At 42.7% G+C, this 25,841-nt stretch overlaps 1 protein-coding gene across 1 annotated transcript in view; it reads left to right on the forward strand.

The window, feature by feature from the left end:
* Positions 1–1,983: 1,983 nt before the first annotated feature.
* Positions 1,984–25,841, forward strand: part of LOC137095569 (uncharacterized) — a 99,029-nt gene continuing 75,171 nt past the window's right edge. The window contains exons 1-3 of the mRNA XM_067462351.1: positions 1,984–2,097; positions 14,784–14,901; positions 19,057–19,128. Coding sequence (XP_067318452.1) covers positions 1,984–2,097; positions 14,784–14,901; positions 19,057–19,128 — 304 coding nt within the window. The remainder of the gene's footprint in view (positions 2,098–14,783; positions 14,902–19,056; positions 19,129–25,841) is intronic.

Below are 25,841 nucleotides of genomic sequence, written 5' to 3' on the forward strand. Positions count from 1 at the left end.
AGGAGGGAGGGAAAGAAGGAAGGAGGGGGACCTTCTCTTTAGAGGCCTCAGGAAATTGGGCTTCAGGTACCTCCTGTATAGATATGGGCAAACTCTGGCCCTCCAGGTGTTTCGGACTCCAACTCCCACAATTCCTAACAGCCTCAGGCCCCCTCCTTTTCCTCCTCAGCCGCTACTGTTAGGAATTGTGGGAGTTGAAGTCCACACCACTTTGAGGGCCAGAGTTTACCCATGCCTCCTTCACACCGCAATATTACAATTTACTAATTTATTTTAAGTGATTTCTACCCTGCCTTTGGCACACTAATACTGGAAGGGTTTGCTGGGCATTCACCTATCGTTTGGGAATTGTAGTACACCTACATCCAGACAGCACTGTGGACACGAGCAATGATGCATCTCCACCACACTTGGCACGAATATGAAAAGAGGTTTGGAGGAGATACACCTTAACATTTGGGAGTTGTAGGCACTGGGATTCACTCCTCACCTCCAATCAAAGACCATTCTGAACCCCCCAAATGACAGAATGGGGGCAAACTTCCCACACAGAACCCTCATCACCAACAAACCCCTCCTCGCAAAGAGCCATCCAGCCGTAGATATAGATAAATATGATTCACACACACACATAGTATCATAGATTTGAAAGGGACCCCTGAAGAAGGACTATGATATGTTCCATGTTCCAGAGTAGGCAAACCAGACACTCTCCACATCAAGACTGACAAAGAAACAACAAGAAATACTGTTTACCCAGAAGCATAAAGGAATAACATATATTAGAAACCAACACTTTCTAATTACTTTATTTTCCAGATCAACAGAGAGGGCCACAGCAACGCATGGCAGGGAAAGCTAGTAGTTAATAGAAATGTACTACATGCACAGATAACAGGAGTGAAGAATATACAAAAAGAAAAATTGGTTGACACATTAATAGCGTGTGCACAAATTGTTTTAGTGAGGGGTTGGAAAAATAAGACAAAATGGACATTGACTAATTGGTATAAGTATATAGTTAATATGTTAAATGTGGAAATAACAAATTACAAAAGGAATAATACAGATAAAATTGAAAAGGTTACAATAACTAAGAGGATGTGGAAACCTGTTAGGAATTATTTAGAGAATGTGCTAAGATGTGGAGCAGAAAAATTAAGACTGAGATTGATATTTCAAATGTAAGTTCTGTAGTTTGCTACACAAATTGCATGCACAAGGAGGAGAGGGCGGGAGTGGGATAAAACAATAAATCATCAATTTAAAAAAGCCCCCCCCCCCAAAAAAAAAAAGCGATTTAACTTGTTGTGCCACCACAGCCCATTCTACAGAATCCTGTGGCTGGAGGAGGACATAGTGTTGTGCCATCCAGACTCAGTTCAAAAACTCCAGAAAAGAAGACTCCACTGGAAGAGGTCCCCAAAGGACATCTAATCCAGCCCCCTTCAGCCAGGAAGGAAGACACAGTAAAGAATTCCCAACAAATGGCCATCCAACCTCCATTGAAAAACCTCCCAGTGAGGTTTAATCACTATATAACGTTATATGTTACTTATACTGTATGAAACTCTTATAAAGGGTAGGCTAAACCTCTGGCTTGCTAGTAAAGCTGAATTATTGTCTCAAAAGGATGCATGTCTAAAAGTCATGTCCCCAATATGAAATTTGGGAAGCTCTGCTCTAGGCATTTTCTCAGTCCTCTGGCACAATTCTATGCAATCTTTTTGCAGCAGGTTGATTATGTGTCACTGGAGGACCCAGAAATGAAGGAGAGGCATAATATCGGGGTAATTTCTAGGTAAGTAAAGGTAAACTCCACAGCCACCTACGGATCCACCCCCAGGTTACCACTCTTGGAGGACCTTCATCCTCGGACTATGAGGGATCGCCTAAGTAAAGGCAAAGGTGTGGTACTCATCTCCATTTTTAAGCTGAAGAGCCGGCATTATCCATAGACACCTCCAAGGTCATGTGGCCGTCATGACTGCATGGAGCGCCATTACCTTGACCAGAAAGCAGCTGAAAGTCCTACGAGAGGACCCTCCAGATCCAGCAGCCGAAGGACGAGATGAATGGATGGATGTGGACAGAGTGGTGAGATCAATCATATCTCTGGCATTATCAGATAAAGTATTTGAATGCGTTAGAAATGCTGAAACAGCCAAACCCATGCTTTATCGTTTGGAGCAAAATTATGGAAAAGGCTCATTGGCTGAGATTACCCTTGCTTATCAAAAATTGTTTACATTGAAAATGCATTCAGAAAGTGACTTATTTGATTATCTGCAAGAAATACGTTCCTTGGTTGAACAATTAAGATTGAATGGAGAGACTTTAAGTGATAAGATGATTATTTCTCTTGTTCATCTGCAAATTGATGAAAATTATAAACAAGCTGTATTGATTTTGAGAAATACCCAGGACAAGGAAAAGCCCTTGACACTTGATGACTTAATTTCTGAGTTGAAAGCTCAATATATTCACCAGAATGGGAGTATCATTGAAACCAAAGATGGTATGGCCCTTAAGACTGCAAAAGGCTGCAAAAAGTTTCAAAATGCAGGCCCAAGAATTTGCCATTTCTGTGGAAAGCCTGGGCATCTTCAGCGTAATTACTGGAAAGCAAAGGAAAGCAAACTGAATTTGAGAAACTCAGCAACTCCTGTTGCTTGGCAACCTGACCAAATGGCAGAGACTCCTAGTAGCTCATCAGGCAGAGGTCATTGGAATAACAAAGGGAATGCTAGTGGGTCTAATCTCCTCCCCCCACAGAAGCATTTTTCCAGAGGAAATGTGAAAATAGCTCTGCCAAGCTTTGATGACCCAAATGAGTTGGAAGAGAGAGATGAATCAGATGAAGATTTTCTTTTTATGTTTTCCAGAAATAAAGTAAATGAAGATGTGTTTATTGACAGTGGTGCAACTGATCATTATTTCTCAAATAAAGCTTATTTCACGCATCTAGAAGAATGACAATCTTATGTATATGGAATTGGCAAAAATGAAGTAATATGTACTGAAATTGGGGCTGTAAGATTGACTTGTTTGGACACTAAAAATAATATTTACAAAAATGCTGGACCACACCAACAATCACCATGTCTGACTACACAGAGAAGCCATTGAAATCCACAAGCATGTGGACAATTTCAACAGAAAGGAAGAGACCATGAAAATGAACAAAATCTGGCTACCAGTATTAAAAAAACTCTAAAATTATAACAGCAAAACAGCAGAGATGAAACAACCAGGCACATCTTAACACCTCTCAACAGGGTATTTTCCCAGGCTCAGCCAAGCCTTCAAATGCTAATGAAGGTGATAAGTTGAAACATTCACACCTAGCTCCAGCAAGGAAGAGCTCCTTGCCCCACCCCAGCCATTCCACAGATATATAAACCCATTGTCCTAATTCCAACAGACCTCACTACCTCTGAGGATGCTTGCCATAGATGCAGGCGAAACGTCAGGAGAAATACCTCTAGAACATGACCCTATAGCCCGAAAAAACCCACAAGAACCTAGTGATTCCGGCCATGAAAGCCTTCAACAATACAAAGGCATCCCTCCTTTGCGTTTTACTTATCTAAGCAATGAAATGGAACCGCAAGAACCATCATCCTGGAATCAAATGCAAAGATTACCAGAGGATGAAAAGAAGAAATGGATGAATGCAGCAATTGATGAAATGGAATCATTGCAACAGAATCAAACATGGACACTTGTTCCACCACCTGAGAACAAGAATATTGGTGGATGCAAATGGGTATTCAAGTTAAAGCATTATGAGAATGGAGAAATACAGAGGTACAAAGCCAGACTTGTTGCTAAAGGCTATTCACAAGAGTTTGGTGAAGATTATGACCAAACCTTTGCACCTGTTGTGAAACATACAACTCTAAGACTTTTGCTTACTGTAGCAGCTTCAAGAAACATGGATGTCCAACACTTGGAAGTGTCAACAGCCTTTCTTCATGGTGACTTGAAGGAAGACATTTTTATGCAACAACCACCAGGCTTTGAGGACAAAGCACACAAAGGCTATGTATGCAAATTACAGAAATCAATCTATGGATTAAGACAGGCAGCAAAATGCTGGAATGAAAAACTGAATCAAATGTTGGTTGAGCAGGGTTTTGCTCAAGGCAATGCTGACCCTTGTCTCTATTCTAGATTCAAGAACAATAGATGGACATATGTTCTAACTTTCGTGGATGACATCATTTTCTGTTTTGAAGAGAAATGCGACTTTGATGAAATTGTCCAACATCTTAACTGTACTGCGAAAATGAAACAACTTGGAAACATATCCCATTACTTAGGGATACAAATTGAAAGAGAAGAAGATGGAAGCTTTTTGCTAAATCAGAAACAGAAGATACTGGACTTATTAAAACATCTTGGACTCTCAGATGCAAATCCAGTAAGTACACCCATGGAAGTGAATTACTGGAAAAACTCTTCAGAAAGTGAACTATTACCAGACAATAGCTTGTATAGAGAGGCTATTAGAAAGCTACTGTACATCAGCAGGATTACAAGACCTGACATTTCAGCAGCAGTTGGAATACTGTGCAGGAAGACCAGTCAACCAACCAAACATGATTTGATTGCAATTAAAAGGGCTGCAAGATACCTGAAGGGGACATTGAACCTCAAGTCGAGACTACAAGCTACCAGTAACCTCATACTTAAAGGATATGTGGACTCGGATTGGGCTAATGTTATTACAGATAGAAAATTGACAAGTGGTTACCTGTTTTTCTATGGAGATGCACTGATAGACTGGACAACACAAAAACAAAAGATTGTTGCATCATCATCAACTGAAGCAGAGTATGTATCAGCAGCGGAAGCGTGCAAGCAACTGAAGTGGCTTCACATGGTACTGCTTGATTTTGGAATTAGTGAACCAACACCAATAGAAGTCTTTGAAGATAATCAAGGTTCTCTAAAATATTCCCAAACAGAGAGAATCAGCCCTCTACTCAAACATGTGGATACAAAATATCATATTGTGAAGAATGCATATGAAGAAGGATTTATGAGACTGGAATATTGCAAATCAGAAGATATGATTGCAGACATCCTGACGAAACCGTTAGCCAGACAAGCTCATGACAAGCTGAAGAAGATGCTGAACGTGATAGACTTGAGCAGTCCTAGATGAAAAGAAGGGGATTGTTGGGTTTCATCCCTGACTGCACAAGTCTCCAGCTCTCAATGAGTAGATAGCCTAGATAGACTTCGGGATTCCTCCCAATTTCCTGTAGTTAAGTTGGTTAAGAAGGGGTTAAAAGGGGGAATTGTCTCACTTATCTTTGCATGGTACTATCTCCTCCCCATTTGAATACCTAGGAATGTAATCCTATAGGGAAAACGTAACTTCCTCTTTTAAAGGTATTTTTATTGCCCTGGGCTGGGCCATGTGGCCTGTCTCCATTTTTCAGGCCTCTTCCTTTTTGTCTTCTATAGAGTGAGGAAGCATCTTGCCATTGTCCAGGCAAAGATGTAGTAGATATAGTTACTTTTATTATTTTTCCTTTTTCTTTTACCTTAGATGATAGCTCAGTGAAGCTAGTTAGCTCCAAGAACCTTTCCTATCTAGAATGGATTTCTTTTATCTTTAATAATCATATTATTTTTGATCCTATGAGTTGTGGATCTGCAATCCTGTTCCATCCTGCTGAATGGAAATCAATCCTTGCTCACTTCATGTTTCTGCTGCTTATTTACTGTGCACCCTGCACTCTGCTATATTTTGGTGGAATCACCCCCAGAGAGGGTTATTTTTGAGCCTAACAGTTCTTGATTCCCAACACTTTCTCCCAACCTGGACATTCCACAGATATATAAACCCCACTTGCCTAGTTTCCAACAGACCTCACAACCTCTGAGGATGCCTGCCATAGATGTGGGCAAAATGTCAGGAGAGAATGCTTCTGGAACATGGCCATACATGTTCTGGGAAACTCACAGCAACCCAAAGAAGAAGGAGGAGGAGGAGGAGGGGGAGGAGGAGAAGTTGATGATGATGATGATGATGAGCCGCCTTGAGTGTCCCTATATCGGGAGAAAGCTGGGATTAAAATAAAGTAATAAATTCAGCCATCTGAGACTTTTAAACCATGCAGAGACAACCGCACAAATTTTTGCTCAAAATGCCATTCTTCCCAAAAGGCCTGCAACCTTTTCTTCTTTCTTTCCTCCTTTTCAAAAAGGAAAGACAAACTATGTGGAGAGGAAGTCAGAAAATGCCAAAGTCAAGAAACAGGGCGCCACCCTCCAATACGAAACAGTGGTGAAATTAGGTTCTTGTGGGTTTTTTCGGGCTATAGAGCCATGTTCTAGAGGCATTTCTCCTGATGTTTCGCCTGCATCTATGGCAAGCATCCTCAGAGGTGTGAGGTCTGTTGGAATTAGGACAATGGGTTTATATATCTGTGGAATGGCTGGGGTGGGGCAAGGAGCTCGTCCCTGCTGCAGTTAGGTGTGAATGTTTAGCTGATCACCTTCATTAGCATTTGAAGGCCTGCCTGAGCCTGGGAAAATCTGTTGCTGGGAGGTGTTAATCTGTGCCTGGTTTTTTCCTCTCTGTTGTTTAGCTGTTTAGAGTTTTTTAATACTGGTAGCCAGATTTTGTTCATTTTCATGGTCTCTTCCTTTCTGTTGAAATTGTCCACATGCTTGTGGATTTCAATGGCTTCTCTGTGTAGTCTGACATGGTGGTTGTTGGTGTGGTCCAGCATTTCTGTGTTCTCAAATAATATGCTGTGTCCAGGCTGGTTCATCAGGTGCTCTGCTATGGCTGACTTCTCTGGTTGAAGTAGTCTGCAGTGCCTTTCATGTTCCCTGATGCGTGTCTGGGCGCTGCGTTTGGTGGTCCCTATGTAGACTTGTCCACAGCTGCATGGTATCCGGTAGACTCCTGCAGAGGTGAGAGGATCCCTCTTGTCCTTTGCTGAACATAGCATTTGTTGGATTTTCTTGGTGGGTTTGTAGATTGTTTGTATGTTGTGTTTCCTCATCAGCTTCCCTATGTGATCAGTGGTTTCCTTGATGTATGGCAGGAACACTTTTCCTCTGGGTGGATCTTCATCTTTACTCTCGTGACTTGTTCTTGGTCTTGCAGCTCTTCTGATGTCTGAGGTGGAGTATCCATTGGCCTGGAGAGCCCAGTTGAGGTGGTTCAGTTCATCTTGGAGGAGGTGGGGTTCGCAGATTCTTTTTGCAAGGGCTGCCAAGGCTTTAATGGTGCTTCTTTTTTTACTTGGGTGATGGTTGGAGTTTTTATGTAGATATCTATCTGTGTGTGTGGGTTTTCTGTAGACGGTGTGACCCAATTGTTGATCTGGTTTGCGGATGACTAGGACATCTAGAAAAGGCAGTCTTCCTTCATTTTCTTTTTCCATGGTGAACTGGATGTTTGGGTGGATGCTGTTATTGGCATATTATTTGAGAACACAGAAATGCTGGACCACACCAACAACCACCATGTCAGACTACACAGAGAAGCCATTGAAATCCACAAGCATGTGGACAATTTCAACAGAAAGGAAGAGACCATGAAAATGAACCAAATCTGGCTACCAGTATTAAAAAACGCTAAAATTATAACAGCTAAACAACAGAGAGGAAAAAACCAGGCACAGATTAACATCTCCCAGCAACAGATTTTCCCAGGCTCAGGCAGGCCTTCAAATGCTAATGAAGGTGATCAGCTAAACATTCACACCTAACTGCAGCAGGGAAGAGCTCCTTGCCCCACCCCAGCCATTCCACAGATATATAAACCCATTGTCCTGATTCCAACAGACCTCACACCTCTGAGGATGCTTGCCATAGATGCAGGCGAAACGTCAGGAGAAATGCCTCTAGAACATGGCTCTATAGCCCGAAAAAAACCCACAAGAACCTAGTGATTCCAGCCATGAAAGCCTTCGACAATACAGTGGTGAAATTCCTAGTTTTTCTTGCCAAACCCTCTCCCCAAAGACTCAACGGTCCCCCGATCAAAGCTTGGCACAAAGTAATGAAATGCCCATCCCAAAAAGGAAAGAGAGTTTTTTCCCCCAGCTTGAAGCTCCACCGTCTGTCAATTCCAATTATATGGATGGCTTTTTTCCCTCCCCCATTGGGTGGCCTTTTTTTTATCTCCGAATTAGGGAGGCATGGCATTCCACAGAAAAAGAGCCAGGGAAATGCAAAATAAATTCCACTACTGTAACGTTATTAGAGGTGGCTTTGGATGGAGGAGCATCTTGGAGAATTAATTTTGGAACAAGAATGTGAATACAACGCCAGTTTGCACCAATAAATGGAAATATTTGAAGCATGGCAAAGGGCTTTTTCCCTTTCCAAAAGCTGCACAATTAAAAGCCGCAAGGATATACAAAGAAATCAGATATCGGCCCCAGGGTTCAGTTTCTTGGCATTGACTTTTGTGGCTTGTTTGGAATTATTATTATTACTAGCTTGGGTACCCGGTGTTGCTTGGGTTATTTAAAAGGAACAAAACTGCTACCATCAGGGACTTTCTTAATGATCAGGGAGCTGACCTAGTGTGTATTACAGAAACTTGGATCCAAGAGGGGGATGAGATCCTACTCCAGGAAATAACATCTCCAGGTTATGCAATCACTCACCAGATGCGGACTGGGAGGCAGGAGGGTGGGGTGGCTATGCTCGCCCGAGAAAGTTTTTCTCTTAGGGCAGTTCCTGTGCTGAGCATCTCTGGCATTGAAAGTGTTGGCCTGGTGTGGGATTCCTGTGAGAGCATAGCCTTTCTGCTGGTGTACCGTGCGCCCAGCGCACCAGCGGACAGCCTATCCCAGCTGCTTGAGACTGTGTCGGAGTGGTCCCTGAGGTTCCCCAGATTTATCGTCTTGGGGGATTTCAACGTCCACGCTGATGCAGACTCTTGTTCATCAGCAGCTATGGACCTAGTGTCTACCATGGAGACACTAGGACTCTCCCTCTGTACTACTGGGCCCACGCATCGGGCGGGGCACACGTTAGATTTGATTTTCAGCGTAGGAATTCAAGTGACCCAAGCCTCCACAATAGAGGTTCCATGGTCAGATCACTGCGCCCTGAGAGTCCGGTTGGAGCATGCCTACCCACGCTGCAAGGGCGCCGAGCCAATTTGGGCTCGCCCAAGGAGACTTATGGAACCCAGTAGGTTCCGGAATGCTCTGAGGGATCTGGAGCCTGCCAGTGACTCGATCGATGTGCAGGTGGACACATGGAACATCAGGCTATCCAATGCACTCGACGAGATCGCCCCTAGACGCTCTCTCAGACCCCGCCGAAATCGGTCTCCTTGGTTCACCGAGGAACTTCGACTGATGAAGCGGGAAAAGAGACAGCTGAAAGGCGTGTGGCAAGTGCTCCATGACGGAGCATCGAGATCAGCTTATGAGGCATTCAGGGAATCGTATGAGCATGCTATCACTGAGGCAAAGCGAGTATATTATACTTCTTTGATAGCATCTGCTAGCTCACGCCCGGCAAAATTGTTCAAAATAATTCGATCTCTAACGACGGTTCCTACCGTCCCAAAAAGTGGTGATCAGGCCCCTCCAGCCAAGGTTTTTCAGAGCTATTTTGCAGACAAGATCTTGCTACTTCGCAGGGACCTCCCCGCCACAATTGATACAGTGAAAGAACTTGAGACCCCATGGCCACTTGCTGGGCCCATCCTCAACCGGTTCATCCCGCTGGATGCAGGGGCTGTCGATAGGCTCATAGCTGCAGCTAGACCGACCACTTGCTCCCTCGATCCGTGTCCCACTTGGTTGGTGAAATCCTGCTTGGAGGGATTACGTGACCCTCTGTTGAAGATCATAAACAGCTCCCTCGAGCAAGAAGTCTTTCCAGAGGGTTTAAAAGAGGCGGTGGTCTCTCCTTTGCTGAAGAAACCAGATTTAGATCCCTTGGTTCCCTCCAGTTACCGCCCAGTTTCAAATCTCTCGTTCCTGGGCAAGGTGATTGAGAGGGCAGCAGCGGAGCAGTTGCAGCAATTCCTAGACGACACAGCCGGACTAGATCCCTTCCAATCCGGCTTCCATGCGGGGCACGGGACAGAGACTGTGCTGGTCTCCATCACGGATCACCTTCGATGCCAGCTTGACCAGGGTGGGTCAGCGCTGCTTGTGCTATTGGATCTCACAGCAGCATTTGACACAGTCGACCACAATCTCTTGACCCACTGCCTTGCTGTTGCTAGAATCAGGGGGACAGCTTTAAACTGGCTGTCCTCCTTTCTTCACAACTGTGGACAGCGAGTGGAGAGGGGAGGCCTGGTCTCTGAGAAGTCCCCTCTATCTTGTGGGGTTCCTCAGGGGGCCATTCTCTCCCTTCTGTTGTTTAACATCTATATGCGACCACTTGCTCAGCTGGTTCGAGGTTTTGGGCTTGAGTGTTATCAGTATGCCGATGATACTCAGCTGGTGCTGAAGATGGAAGGCCGACCAGATTCTGTACCCGATTGTTTCCATCAGTGCCTCGAGGCCGTTACTGGATGGCTGCGTGCCAGCATGTTGAGGGTGAATCCAGCAAAGACGGAAATCCTATGGCTGGGTGAACCGGGCAGTAGGGACATCCATCTGCCCACCCTGGATGGCGAGGCGTTACGCCCGTCATCATTGGTAAAGAGTCTGGGAGTCCTTTTGGACCCTCTGCTGACAATGGAGGCCCAGGTCTCTGCCGTGAGCAGAACCGCCTTCTTTCACCTGCGGCAAGCTAGACGGCTGGCCCCCTACCTGTCCAGGGATGACCTAGCTACGGTGATCCAGGCCACAGTCATCTCAAGACTGGACTACTGTAATGCCCTCTACATTGGCCTCCCTCTGTCGGTGATTCAGAAGCTCAAGTTGGTACAAAACGCAGCTGCTCGGCTTCTTGCAGGAATTCCGATGAGATGCCACATAACACCAATCTTACTACAGCTGCATTGGTTACCAATTGAGCACCGGATCACTTTCAAAGTGATGGTACTCACCTTTAAGGCCTTGCATGGTCTGGGGCCAATGTATCTGAGGGATCGTCTCACCCCCTACCAACCCCAGAGATCCCTCCGTTCTGAGGACCAAGATCTATTGGTGGTCCCCAGTGTCAAGACCTTGCGTCTAGCAGCAATCAGACACAGAGCCTTCACAGCAGTGGCGCCATCAGTCTGGAATGCTCTGCCACCTGAGGTTCGTGCCCTGCAGGACTTACCAGCTTTCCGCAGGGCATGTAAGACATACCTGTTTCGACAGGCTTTTAATGTTTGATACTGTTGTTTTTAAATTGTTTTAAATTGCTTTTAAACTTTGTTAGATTTTAGCTATTTTTGTAAGCCGCTCCAAGCCCCAGGGGAATGGCGGCATATAAGTTTAAATAATAAATAAATAAATAAATAAAGTCATTTTTTAATTGTACAAAATGCATAAGGTTGTGGGTGAACTACAACTCACATCATGCCCCAAGAAACTCCATCAACACTTAAAGTTTGATATGTTGGGCAAGTTTGCTGTAGATGCTTCTTCAGTAGGGTTCAGTGTGGTCTCTGGCTGCAGGGTAAAGTACAGTTCCCACTAGGGTGAGTCAGTCCCTTCAAACCCCTCCAGTAGGTTGAGTTAGTCATGGGGGTTCTGTGTACCAAGTTTGGTCTAGATCCATCATCAGTGGAGATCACAGTTTCTCTGGTTGTGTGTGAACTACAACTCCCAGAAAGGAAGGTCACCTCCAACCATCATCCTGGAATCATGTGGTCATGTGGTTGGCATGACAGCATGGAGTGCCATTACCTTCCTGCAGAAGTGGTACCTATTGATCTACTCAGATTTGCATGTTTTCAAACTGCTAAGTTGGCAGAAGCTGGGGCTAACAGCGGGAGCTCACCCCACACCCCGGATTCAAGCCACCAACCTTTCGATCAGCAAGTTCAACAGTTCAGCGGTTTAACCTGCTGTGTCATTAGGAAGTCCTATCAAAGCAGGTAATCTACATTGTCTGCTTTGAAGTGGATTATATGAGGTCCCTTCAACCCTGCCAGATAATCCAGATTATCAAAGCAGGTAATCCACATTATCTGCTTTGAACTGGATTATATGAGGCCCATTCAACACTGGCATATAATCCAGATTACCAAAGCAGGTAATCCACATTATCTGATTTGAACTGGATTACATGAGGTCCCTTCAACATAGCCATATAATCCAGATTATCAAAGCAGGCAATCCACATTACCTGCTTTGAACTGGATTATATGAGGCCATATAATCCAGATTTTCAAAGCAGATAATCCATATTATCTGCCTTGATCTAGATTAGGAGTCAGCACTGCCATATAATCCAGTTCTAATCAGAGAAAAATTGATTTTATATGGCAGCGTCTACTCACTATTGAATTTATGCTATTTGAAACTATTTTAATTGCCCTGGTGCAATGCTTTGGGACTCTGGGAATCGTAGTTTAGTGAAGTACCAGGGCTTTACAGAAGAGAATGATAGCTTGCAAAACTGTACTTCCCTGGACTCTGTTGCAATGACTGTATTTTAGAACTGTATTTTAGCTAATGGGGAAATCCCTAACTTCTAATCTGGGCAGTCTGTCTTTTCCTCTGTTGGCATGGAGCCCCTGCACCCGGTACCAACTGCTTCTGGCTTCCGCGAGTGACCCTTACCAAGCAGAGCTTTGTAGACTTCCAGGGGAAAAGGAGTTCAGGTTTCCGTGACAGCTGACTGAAGTACTGTGGGACTGGACTCCCTCAAAGGAGCTGTAAGGCTGTATATCTCCCGGCCAAGCCGTGGGGCCTTTTCTCCCCGGCCAAGCTATAGGGCTATATAACCCCGGCCTAGAAAAAGATGAAGCTTTCTACAAGAGCTCCTGGTTTTATGTCCTGCATGAAAGGCTTCTCTGTGTGGACTAACCCAAAATTGCTCCTATTCCCTCCAAAACCCAAAAAGGGGGCGGGATCAGGGAACCTAACGATAATTGACAGGCAGCTTGCCCTATGATTGCAGCCAAAATAAGCCACCTATCTGCAGAGTCCCTGAAACTTAGGACTACAACAAACATTCAATGCAAAGCAAACAAAATTGGAGTTCCTGGTACAGCTGTACCTGCACAAGCAGGAAAATCGCATTCAAAGCACCCCCAACAGATGGCCATCCAGCCTCTTCTTAAAAGCCTCCAAAGAAGGAGCTTCTACCACACTCTGGGGCAGAGAGTTCCACTGCTGAACAGCTCTCACAGTTAGGAAGTTCTTCCTAATGTTCTGGTGGAATGTCCCTTCTTGTAGTTAGAAGCCATTGTTCTGTGTCCTAGTCTCCAGGGAAGCAGAAAACAAGCTTGCTCCCTCCTCCCTGTGGCTTCCTCTCACATATTTATACATGGTTATCATGTTTCCTCTCAGCCGTCTCTTCTGAAGGCTAAACATGCTCATCTCTTTAAGCTGCTCCTCATAGGGCTTGTTCTCCAGACCCTTGATCATTTTAGTCGCCCTCCTCCAGCTTGTCAATATCTCTCTTTAGTTGTGGTGCCCAGAATTGGACACAGAATAAAGGGGTAGCATGACTTCCCTGGATCTAGACACTAGACTCCTAGTGATACAGGCCAAAATCCCATTGGTTTTTTTGCTGCCGCATGACATTGTTGGCTCATGTTTCACTTGTCCACGAAAACAGTTGGCAGTTCAAAGTGATGCCAAAACGGCATCGATTCTACAGTGTAGATGGCCCCAAAGATAAATTGCACAGGAGACAGCGTGGAATCCATCTATTCTTCTTTTCCTTTTATGTTCTTGCTCTCCTTCTTTTGAATGAAGCTTTTCTCATCCTTCTTGCAAAGCAATGAAAGCTTTCAAGCCAAAAGCAGATAATAGGGGCGGAATTTCAAATACAGGCAATTTGATCTTTTTTTCCCTTTTCCCCCTGCTCCCTTTTCTTCTTTTGACTCAATGGGAGGACTTTGATTCTCTTTTCCAAAGACTTGTCTAGCAAAAAAGAAAGATAGAAGCAAACATTTACCCTAATTGGATGAAGGGGTCAAATAATTCCCCTCCATTTTTCAGCAAAAAGAGGCTGTCTTTGTATATGCAGTTGCATCTACACAGTAAGAATGAATGCAGCTTTGGCTACAAAACTTGGAAAAATAATATTTCATTGCAGGATATGACTCTCAGAACTGCAGAAATGGCACAGCGAATGGCCCACTGTTTCATTCAATGCTTTCCAAGCTCTGAAAGCTTGCTTCTGAGCATGCACAAATGCCACTGAGATAGGATTGAGTTCTAATCGTTATACCTTCCAATGAAGAAGCAAAACTATGGTCACAGTTCACTGAGAGCTCACTTCCTTGCCAGGCATGTAGCCATGGGGGGGGGGGTGCTTGGGGGGCTTCAGCCCCCCCCCCCCCGAAATTCTCATGGTGGTTCGCGAAAAGGCCTTACTGGTGCATTATTTAAACTGTTAAGTTTATTCATATCATGATCTGATCACCATACACAACATATCCCATATGCATGGGGGTATTGGGGTAACAATACAAGAGGTTTGCTAGGGTAGACCCTCTTTCACTCAGACTCAGCCCCCCCCCCCCGAACAAACTCAATGCCCCCCCCCCCCGAATCGAAATCCTGGCTACAGGCCTGTTCCTTGCTCAAAAAATGAATTTCTTCCAATATGTGCTGGCCCTTTAAGTAACGGGAGGGGGCAAGGAGTGTGAGGGTATCCGGGAATTAGTCTTATCCTTAACACGTGCGCAGTTGGAACATTGACGTTTTCTCTTCCAGAGGGACAGGAGAGCTCCTGACACTTGCTGCGCCTGCGCAGTTGGATCATTGGCTTTATTATTCCTGGGCTGGTTATTTAAGAGTGAAGGGATGCGTGTGCCTTTAGTGCGCCTGCGCAGTAAGAGCTGTGTTGTTTTCCCGCCCATTTGAAAGAAAAGAGGGAAAGTTGGACGAAGCCCTCTCAGGAGATTTTAATTATTGTTTTAATGTAATACAATCTAATACTAATGATATTGTAATATAATAATATTAATATATTATATAGGATTTGAAGTTACATTATACAGGAATGTAGACATAGGCCATAATCTAAGACAGGCATAGGCAAATTTGGGCCTTCCTTCCAGGTGTTTTGGACTTCAACTCCCACAATTCCTTTTTTTTTTTTTGTAAATAATATTTATTGAAGGTTTTATTTTTATACTTCAAAGTATTGAAAATAGACATAGCATATAAAGAGAAAAAGAGAAAAAATATATAGGGAATAAAAAGAATGAAATAATCAACAGCAGATAAGTGGTTAAAAATCAGGAGCAGGATGATGTGTGTCTCCTTTGTTGACTTCCTGAGTATCTTCCAAGTGATTTTTCCTCTTCTTTCTTTTGTCTTATCTTTTCTTCTCTCTTGTTTCCTCTTCCTTTTATATTATTATGTTTCCATTTTTCTGTTTCAGATAATTTGTTACTTTTGTGCAATCCGTTTCTTTTATTGGGGTCTCTTTATTTTTGGATATTAGGTATGATAACCTGTCCATATTTTTGATATCTACCATTTTTCCATCCAATCACTAACTTCTGGGATCTCTTCTTTTTTCCATAATTTTGCATAGCAAATTCTTGCTGCAGTGTTCAATAGAAAAAGGAGTTTATCTATATATTTTTCTAATTTTTGATCTATTATCCCTAGTAGGAATATCTCGAGTTTGAATGGGATTCTAATATTTAATATTTCTTGCAATATTTTGTGATTCCCCCCCCCCCCAATATGTTTTAGACTTTGTACACGACCACCATATGTGGAAATATGATCCTTCTATCTTTCCATATTTCCAACATTTTGTGTTTATGTTTTTGTAGCATTTCCCAAGTTTTTGGAGGGTCATGTTCCATCTGAACATGAGGAAGAACTTCCTGACTGTGAGAGCTGTTCAGCAGTGAAACTCTCTGCCCCGGAGTGTGGTGGAGGCTCCTTCTTGGGAGGTTTTTAAACAGAGGCTGGATGGCCATCTGTCAGGGGTGATTTGAATGCAATATTCCTGCTTCTTGGCAGGGTATTGGTCTGGATGGCCCATGAGGTCTCTTCCAACTCTTTGATTCTATGATTCTATGTGCTACTATAATCCAATTTTCTTTTAGGTCTGTTGCGTATGTGTATTTAATCTTTGTTTCCAATTTTTTCCCCAATCTTCTTTTTTAGTTGTTTTTCCAATATTTTCTTTCCATCTTTTCATATTTTTTATCTCCCTCTGATTCTGTGTTCCATATTACTTTTCATTCCAAATTCAATATAGCATCCCAGAAGATATCTTGTTCTTTAAAGCCTACTCCCACAATTCCTAACAGCCTCAGGCCACCTTTCCCCCCTCAGCTGTTTAGGATTTGTTGTTTTACTAGGTCTTCTGTATCAAAAAATGCGGGTGCCTTGCCAAACTACAACTCCTGTGATTCTGTGGCACTACCACTTGAAGTGGTATCAAACTGCATTAATTCTACAGTGATGCTCAAGATGATGCATGAAAGGCCCGACATTGTAACAGCACTGCCATATAATCCAGACTATCAAAGCAGATCATGGGTTATCTGAGTCCACACTGCCATTTATTTATTTATTTATTACTGTGCTTGTATACCGCTGTTTCTCAGCCTAAATTGGCGACTCAACGCGGTTTACAACTGTACAAATGCTGGTGCTTGGCTGCTGTGTCGGACTGGATGAGGGTGAACAAATTGAAGTTGAATCCAGACAAGACAGAGGCACTCCTGGTCAGTCAAAAGGCCGAACGGGGCATAGCGTTACAGCCTGTGTTGGACGGGGTTACACTCCCCCTGAAGACGCAGGTTCGCAGCTTGGGTGTGACCCTGGATTCATCGCTGAGCCTGGAGCCTCAGGTCTCAGCAGTGGCCAGGGGAGCATTTGCACAGCTTCGGCTCGTGCGCCAGCTGCGCCCGTACCTCGGGAAGTCGGACTTGGCCACGGTAGTCCACGCTCTGGTCACATCCCGCATAGATTACTGCAACGCGCTCTACGTGGGGCTGCCCTTGAAGACTGCCCGGAAGCTCCAGATGGTCCAGCGCTCGGCAGCCAGGTTGCTAACAGGAGCAGCTCTCAGGGAGCATACCACTCCTCTGTTGAGCCAGCTCCACTGGCTGCCAATTCCCTACCGGGCACAATTCAAGGTGCTGGCATTAGCCTACAAAGCCCTAAACAGTTCCGGCCCCACCTACCTCTCCGAACGCATCTCCTCCTATGAACCGACACGGACATTAAGATCGTCCGGGGAGGCCCTGCTCTCGGTTCCGCCTGCGTCACAGGCACGGCTGGCGGGAACGAGAGACAGGGCCTTCTCGGTGGTGGCCCCTCGGTTATGGAATGCCCTACCAAACGACATCAGACAGGCCCCTTCGTTGCTGGCATTTAGGAAGAAGCTCAAAACCTGGCTTTTTGAGCAAGCGTTTGGCTAATCAGCGCAATTGTACACAGAATGACGGTAAACTGAACATAGGAACGGCATAAGGATATGAGACTGGATCTTGTTTGCGATCGAGGCATTGTATGAATGGTTGTGTGTTTGCTATTGGGTATGCTGTGTTTTAATTGTTATTGTTGTGGTAATTAATATTGTGTAAACCGCATTGAGTCACCTATTATAGGTTGAGAAACGCGGTATAGAAATAAAGCAAATAAATAAATAAATAAATAAATACAACAGTACAACAAGAACAATATTCAATTTAAAACCATAAAAGACAACATACACAATAGACAGTATTGGCCCGTCGATAATAATCCAGTGCATCTCTTAACTAAAATCATAATCCAATTTCATCGTCCATATTACCAATCCTTTAGTCGTCAGTTCATTGTACCGAATTAGCCAAATGCCTGTTTGAACATCCATTTAACCCACTTCGAAGCAGATAATCTGGATTTTATATGACTGTGAAGATGGGGGCCTCAGAAATCTAAACTTTAAGATGTGGAAACATGATAATGTCATTCTGGCTCCATTATATCAGGGGCTTCTGATACCAATCTGAAACAGAAAAGGAATCAATTTTCATTTCAGAAGGCTTGAGATACTTTTGTTTTATCATTGTAGCAAATGCATCCTGAGGCCTCTTCTATATTGCCATATAATCCAAGTTATCAAAACAGATAATTCACTTTATCTGCTTTGAACTGGATTATCTGAGTCTACACTGCCATATAATCCTGTTCCGATAATCAGGATTTTAAATGCTGGTGTAGAAGGGATCTGAAATATTTGTTTTGATTTTGCAATCTTTATAAATAAAAATGTAATGTCCGTTTGTGGGATTAACATAACTCAAAAACCACTGGGTGAATTGACACCCAATTTGGACACAATGAACCTATCAGGCCAAGAAGTGACAATAACTCAGAAAAACACAGGAAAACACAGCGGAAGAGACTTTAAAAGTTTTTTTAAAAAACCATTGCAATGCATTTGCAAAACCACACATATATATGCAAATACACACATATATACAAATATATATACACACAAAGCACATAAACACAGACTGGGCCACAGCAATGCGTGGTAGGGGATGGCTAGTTTTAAAATAAATTGTTGTTGTTATTATTACAATCAATCACCATATGTGGAATTACTGAGGCCCCTTCTACACTGCTATATAATCTAGATTATCAAATTAGATGATCCACATTATTTGATTTGAACTGGATTATACAAGTCTATATTGCTATATAATTCAAAACAGATAATCTGGATTTTATATGGCAATGTTGAAGGAGCCATAGTGATTTGCTTAGATTTTGCTATTTTTAAAATAATAGTAATAATAATAATAATAATAATAATAATAATATCCACCTGTGGAATCACAAAATGATTTGTTTTGATTTTGCTGCTTTTTTTTTAAAAAAAAAAGTATTATTATTACCTTGCTTTTCTCTCAGCTGCTTGCATTTAAACAGCAATACAATGGAAGACCTACAAAAGCTAAATTAAATTGGCATTAAATTTATGGAAACTGCTCTAATGTATTTTGTTTTGGTCCAATTCCAGGAGGAACGAATGGCGTATTCAGCGCAGAATTTTGTCGCCATTTCCGATCTGCACCCGAATCTCACTTGTCCTGTAGGTCTTGGCGACAGAAGTCCTTTTTGTTTCTCTGGTGAAACTGTATATAACTACCTTAGATTGTATTACTGCAAAATTATGTAATTGGTTTGGCCCTTTATAGACTCACAGCATTGACATAATGATGGGGCACAAAGGATTCCAGCTGCTCTTTGTGCCGCCTCCAGAAGTGAAAACTGATGCTCCTGCTGACCATCAGTGCCGGCTGGACAGTCCATTGACGGAAGCCTCAGAAGCCTCTTTGTGCTCCCTTTAAATAGATGTTGAGTTGATAATTTGCACAGAGTCTGCATTCTACCCTCACAATATATTCTTTGGGGCCGGATACACCAGATTGCAAGCTGGGAGCTCCTCTCACCTGGGAAGCCCCCCCCCCTCCAATTCAGGCAAAGCTTGACTTCTCTTCATCATTGCAGGAGGAGGAGAAATATCCATTACTGGCTGCTATTTTGACCCTGAGAGAGACTCAATATTGCAAGGGCTATTATTGCATGCAGTGCATATGTTCATTGCATACAACTACAGGCTTTTTGATAAACGTAATGCAGTTTCCTATGCAGTATTTCTGGCTTCATTTTTTAGATCCAGGCCTCTTCTGGACTGCAATATAAAATCCAGATTATCTAATTTGAACTGGAGTATATGGCAGTGTAGACTCATATAATCTAATGTGGATTATTCACTTTTATAATCTGGATTATATGGCAATGTAGAAGGCTGCCAGTAGTGTTAATTGGACATTGCTAAGACACACACACACACAGATACACATGCATGCTTTAGAAATTTGTACTTCTCACCCATTCTGTGAGACAAAGGCCCCTTCTACACTGCCATATAATCCAGATTATGTGGATTATCAAAGCAGATAATCAACATTATCTGCTTTGACCTGGATTATATGAGTCTACACAGCCGTATAATCCAGAGCAAAGCAGATAATCTATATGTTATATGGGTGTGTTGAAAGGGCCCTAGTCTATACTGCCATATAACATCCATATTATCTCATTTGAAGTGGATTACATGGCAGTATAGACTCACTTAATCTAAAGAAAATAATCGGGATTATCTGATTTATTAATATGGATTATATGGCAGATGCATCCTTAGGCTTGATCTAAACTGCCCTACAGAATTTCCTTTTTTAGACGTTCATGTTTACTTTAAAAATACGCACCTATTTGGTAATTTCTGCCCTACATCCCAGGGTCTGATCCCAGGTTATCTGCTTATGCCAGATTATCTGGCAGTGTAGACTCATACAGTTCAGATCCTTAGATACAGGGCAGAAATTGCCAAATAGGTGTGCATTTTTAAAGTAAACATGGACTTCCAGTAAAGGAAATTCTGCAGTATTATTACATTATGTCACGCTATAACAGGCACAGGCTAACTTTGGCCCACCAGGTGTTTTTGACTAAGCAGCTAAAGTGGCCTGAAGCTGTTAGGAATGGTGGGAGTTGTTGCCCCAAACACCTGGAGACCAAAGTTGGCCCAAACCTGCTCTATAATATCAGCTGTAGAAACAAACAAAATAGCAAATATTTGGCAAAATGTCAACCCAAAGTGCAATCAAATGAACACAGAAATTCCTGTTTTTGGTTCCTTCGACATTCAGGATTTTACAAGAGGAAAGAGATCTTATGCTTTTAATTTGGAATTAAGGAAATTTCGTTTGGCCAGGATCTAAACGGAATAATTCAGCAAAGATAAAATTTAGGAAGACTTTTGAAATAAATACTGTTGTAAGTGAAGTCTTTTAAAGCATAAAATAAATGCCAGCTCTCCATTATCGGCAGATTTATGCGTAGGATATGTTGCCATCTGTAAAGAACCCTTACCTTATTAGAAGCCAGGGTGCAGGGCCTGGAATAGCCTGTAGGTCTAGAAGAATAAGTAATGGGCAAGGCGAAGCATCAGCGGCCATTTTAGAGTAGGGAAGACGCCATCTTAGAGAGTTCAGAGCAGGGCGCGTGGCCTAGTCAAGAAGCCAGCAGGGAATGGCCGGGATTGGTGGAGAAAAAGGGGGCGGAGTTTAGGAGACTCTGAGAGAGAAAAAAGGAGCGTTTTAAAGTAGAGAGTTGTTGGAGTTTGGGGTTTGAAGAGAAAGGGGGTTAGGAGAGTAGTGGCATTAAGGGTTAGAAGAAGAGGCCTAAGTCTGGCCAGGAGTTTGCTAGCAGGGTAGCTAAAGCAAACGGACAGCTATTAGGAGAATAGCTGGGTAGTAGCAGGATAGAATCAGGCTAGATTTATCTGGGCTACTGAAGAATCTTTGCCAGAGACACAGTCCTGTTGGGATTTTTGTTTTGTTTTGGAGGGAGAGAAGAAACTCTTTTGTAACAAAGATAGAACCATTCTTGTAACTATCACGCTTTTAAGACACAACTTTCTGTAACAGCCAAGATATTGAAGCATTTGTACCCATTCTAAATAATAAACTTTGTTGATTATTGTTCATCAAAACCTGACTCAAGTGTGCCTCAAAGTTTGAAGATCACAAAAGCATACTTTCAAAGTAAATAAGCCTTTTAAAATTTAGGTAACCCTTGACTATTGATGGTCGTTCTATATATTGATGGCAGCATTGATTAGTGATCTGAATAGATCTTTATAATTTGGTGGCAGCGAGTGAGATCTGATTTAGCCGGATTGTTATACCATCTAATTAAATTACAATGATTTCAGAAGCAAAACATTTCGAATGGGGATTAATATGCCGCACTTTATCAAAGCAGGCTTGAGGAAATTATAGTTCATTATACAGGGACTCATCCAGATAAATGCAGAAACAGCTTCCTTGCCCCATCTAGTGATTGAAACGCAGCACCCAAACACAAATCAAGGAACACGAAAGGCACTGCAGACTAATTCAGCTAGAGAAGTCAGCCATAGTGTTATAGAGCTAAAATTTAGGGGTCTTTGCCAGGAGGCAGAGACCAATTAGACTCATCAAGGAGTTCTTTTTTCCCTGGCAAGACAGAGAAGCATACCATATTTTCCCCTGATTTCCCAATGAAAAGTCTCACCAGTTGAAGAAGAGCCATCAAAGTTTAATGTGATTCAGCTGAAACCGAATGCAAAGCTGCAATTATTCGCCAAGCTAAGCATGAGGGGAATACACCAATACAGTCATATTTATAGCAAATTCAAAGTTGTAGAGTTCAAACTCCCCGCCCCGGCTTCCCTGTTGTTCCCTGCCATGATTGGGTGATGGGCTCCAGTGGTCTGTAGGAACCAATGGGGAGACCTCTGCCACCTGGTGGCGACAGCCAATCAGGAGGAATGGAGGCAGGATGAGGGAGCACAAAGGAATCTGGGAAAGGGGTCCTTAAACAAAGGAATCCCATGTGCTCTTGTGAGACAAAGGGTCAACATGTGTCCTGATCCTTCCTGGCTGTGAGACAGGGGAACAATGATGGCAGCCTGAGGTTAATGCTAAGTAAACAAAAGCAGAGGGGGAGGTTTCCCCTTATCTTACAGAAACCTTTGTCAAACAATGCTTTACTCTAGTGGGCCATCTTCCGAGGCTAGAGATAAGAACCTTCTTCTTTTATCCATGCAAAGGTGTCTTTGGCGAGAGGTTTCAGTCTTTTGTCTCTGAAAGCAGGGGGGTCCCCATACATATTTCTTTGGAGGGAGAAGGGGCAAATGGTCAGGAATACAAGGAAGCATAAAAACCATACAGAAATTATACACAGGGAAATCATATGCAGCTATCTTCCCATCCAGGACCCCAGAGAGAGATTAATAATACCAATTATAAAAAGCAGATGATATCAGGACACAGCATGAATTCATAGTCTTGAAGAAAGTTCATGGGTAGAGAGCGAGTCCTTGAAGAGAGTGAAGTCCAGGAATGTAGCAGAATTCAAAAAGCCAGACAAAGGGAGTCTATGGAGTTCCACTGGGTCAAGACGCAAAGCCCTGCAGCACTGGGATGGAAGCCGGTCCCATGGTCCTTGGAAAACTACAGCTCTCTCTCTCGAGAGAGAGAGAGAGGCAGAGACCCCAAGGTCTAGCCATTCCCAAAGTTTCATGGGATCCTCATTGTTTGTTAAGACCTTGACAAATTGACCAAGATTTAACCCCTATTGTGCAGTCTGGTACCTTTGTCCTTTGCAGAACTATAAGTCACCATCCCTTGTTAGGGGGGAGTCATGCTCGGCTTCAATAGCAGAGCACCTTATGAACCAACCTGGAAACAGCATATTATCTGAGAACACAGAAATGCTGGACTACTCTAACAACCACCATGTCAGACTACATAGAGAAGGCATTAAAATCCACAAGAATGTGCACCATTGCAACAGAAAGGAGGAAACCATAAAAATGAAAAAAAATCTGGCTACCAGAATTTTTTAAAAAAATCTAAAATCAGGACAGTAAATAAAGAGCAACACTCTGAAAACAGGGGAATTATAGGCATGAAACAATCAGGGCCAGCTAACACCTCCCAACAAAGGACTCCCCCTTGCAGGAAGCAGCCTGGCTTTGAAACTGCAAGACCAGTCAATGCTAGTCAAGGTGGCCAGTTGCAACATTCACACTTACCTCAGACTAGAGTTCTTTCTCCCATCCTGGACATTATTCCACACATATATAAACCTCACTTGTGTGGTTTCCAACAGACCTTACAACCTCTGAGGATGCCTGCCATAGATATGGATGAAACATCAGGAGAGAATGCTTCTGGAACATGGCCATACAGCCTGGAAAACTCACAGCACCCCAGGAATACAGACTGTTTTTCAATAGGCATAATCTTCATTCAGTTTGTGTAGAAACACACATAAAGAAAGAAAAATAAATATAAGATCTATTTGTGTGTGAGCAAATTGTTTGGCAGATAATAAATTTATTAACTAAGTCTCTTGTTTGGTTGCTCGGCTGTAGAAGAAAGCCAACCACAAAACAATATGTTTTGGAATAACAAAATAAATTAAGATACTTTTTATATTCCAAATGAGAAACAAATAAATAGGAATGTATGGTATACAGAACCAAACAGAATGTCACAACCAATACAAAAGCTTATCACCTAACCCACTGCATAGGAAATCTGCTACAAAACTGGAGCTTTTTTGTTGAGTTCCAGGGCTAGAGAAGCAAATGGCAGAAACAGAAGAACAACCTGCCCCAGGGGAGCATGCTTGCTCCTTCAGTGATCAATATTTACACAAATGATCAGCCAGTGCCAGAAGGGACAGAGAGTTTCATCTATGCTGATGATTGTGCCATCATGCGAGGAACTTTGGTTGAACAGAAGCTCTCTGAAGCTTTAGGTGCTCTTACTGCCTATTACAAAGAAAAACAGCTTATTCCTAATCCATCTAAAATGCAGATTGTGCGTTTCACTTTAAGAACAGACAAGCATCTTGGGCTCTGATGATTATCTGAGAAGAAATCCCACTGGAGCATTGCAACACACCAGAATACCTGGAGTCACTCTGGACTGTGTTCTGACTTATAGGAAGCACTGCTTTGATATCAAGAAAAAAGTGGGTACTAGAAATAATATCATATGAAAGCTGATTGGCACAACCTGGGGATCACAACCAGATACAGCGAAGACATCTGTCTCTGTGCTTTGCTACTCTGCTGCTGAATATGCATGCCCAGTGTGAAATACATCTCACCACATTAAAACAGTGGATGTCGTTCTTAATGAGACATGCTGCATTATCAGAGGACGTCTACATCCTACACCACTGGAGAAATTACACTGTTTAGGCAGTACTGCACCACCTGACATCAGTAGGGAAGTAGCAGCCAGTAACGAAAAGGACCAAGGTAGGGTCATCTTCGGCCCATTCTCTGGATATCAGCCAGCAAGACAAAGCCTTAAATCAAGAAATTGATTTCTATTATTATCAAACTAATCTTAGAAAAGTATTAATTAAATCTGTTTGTTAGTATGTTAGGCCCCTACTATATAGCTGTGTAAAATCCACATATATAATATAATATAATACTTTATTTATATCCCACCCTATCTCCCTGAGGGGACTCGGGGCACTTTATAACAGATATCGGTAAACGTTAAATGTGACAATGGTTATATCAAAATAGCAGAAAATAGGGTGACAAAGAATACCAATAGAAAATGAAACTTATAACAAGTAGACTTACAAAAATCAAATCTAAGGCCATATCTATACTGCCATATTATCCACATTATTTGCTTTCAACTGGACTAAATAAATCTACAATGCCATATAATCTAGTTCAAAGCAGGTAATCTGGATTTTGTCTGGCAGTACAGAAGGGTCTTAAGGCCCCTTCTACACTGACATATAATCCAGTTTCTTAATCCCGGTTATCTGCTTTGAATTGGATTACACAGCAGTGTAGACTCTGACTCCTTCCATGCTGCCATATCATTCAGATTATCAAAGCAGATAATCCACATTATCTGCTTTGAACTGGATTATATGAGTCTATACTGCCATATAACCCAGTTCAGAGCAGATAACCTGGATCCTTCCATAAAGCCCTTATATCCCAGGACTTGATCCCAGATTATTTTAGTATCCCAGATTATCTGGCACTGGAGACACATATAATCCAGTTTAAAGTAGACAATATGGGATCGGATCCTGGGATAGAAGGGGCCTCATATAATCCAGTTAAAAGCAAATGATGTGGATTATCTGATAGGATTATTATTATTATTATTATTATTATTATTATTACAACTTTATTTGTAC

This window comes from Anolis sagrei, chromosome Y (genome assembly GCF_037176765.1).
Source record: "Anolis sagrei isolate rAnoSag1 chromosome Y, rAnoSag1.mat, whole genome shotgun sequence".
Taxonomy (NCBI): domain Eukaryota; kingdom Metazoa; phylum Chordata; class Lepidosauria; order Squamata; family Dactyloidae; genus Anolis; species Anolis sagrei.